Source organism: Penaeus monodon, chromosome 15, assembly GCF_015228065.2.
Source record: "Penaeus monodon isolate SGIC_2016 chromosome 15, NSTDA_Pmon_1, whole genome shotgun sequence".
Taxonomy (NCBI): Eukaryota; Metazoa; Arthropoda; class Malacostraca; order Decapoda; family Penaeidae; genus Penaeus; species Penaeus monodon.
The window spans coordinates 8,016,290-8,016,589 of NC_051400.1; the positions used below are offsets into that span (position 1 = coordinate 8,016,290).

Genomic DNA, 300 nt, shown 5'->3' on the forward strand with positions numbered 1-300 from the left:
GAACCCAAAACCGTCCTATATCCCCGACGTTACAGCATTTAATCAACCAACTCTTCTTCTTTTTTCTCCCTCTCATTATGACCTCGAGTTCTCCCCCCGGATGTGCGCCACGTCCGAATGGTCTCCGTGGACCTCCTGCCCGGTCACCTGCGGGAAGTCACAACGCATGCGCAGTCGACGCTACGAGAAACATATGGACAGGAAGAAGTGTAATAAGGAGCTAGTGGAGAAGGAACCGTGTATGGCTGACATCTTGGAATGCGTGGAGCCAGAGGAGGAGGTAAATTTTGAAGGTGGTGG

At 52.0% G+C, this 300-nt stretch overlaps 1 protein-coding gene across 1 annotated transcript in view; it reads left to right on the top strand.

Moving 5' to 3' along the window:
* The window catches only part of LOC119581722 (spondin-1-like), a gene marked incomplete at its 5' end in the record, with an annotated part of 49,715 nt that overhangs the window by 24,802 nt on the left and 24,613 nt on the right, over positions 1-300 (top strand). The window contains 1 exon segment of the mRNA XM_037929847.1: positions 89-280. Coding sequence (XP_037785775.1) covers positions 89-280 — 192 coding nt within the window.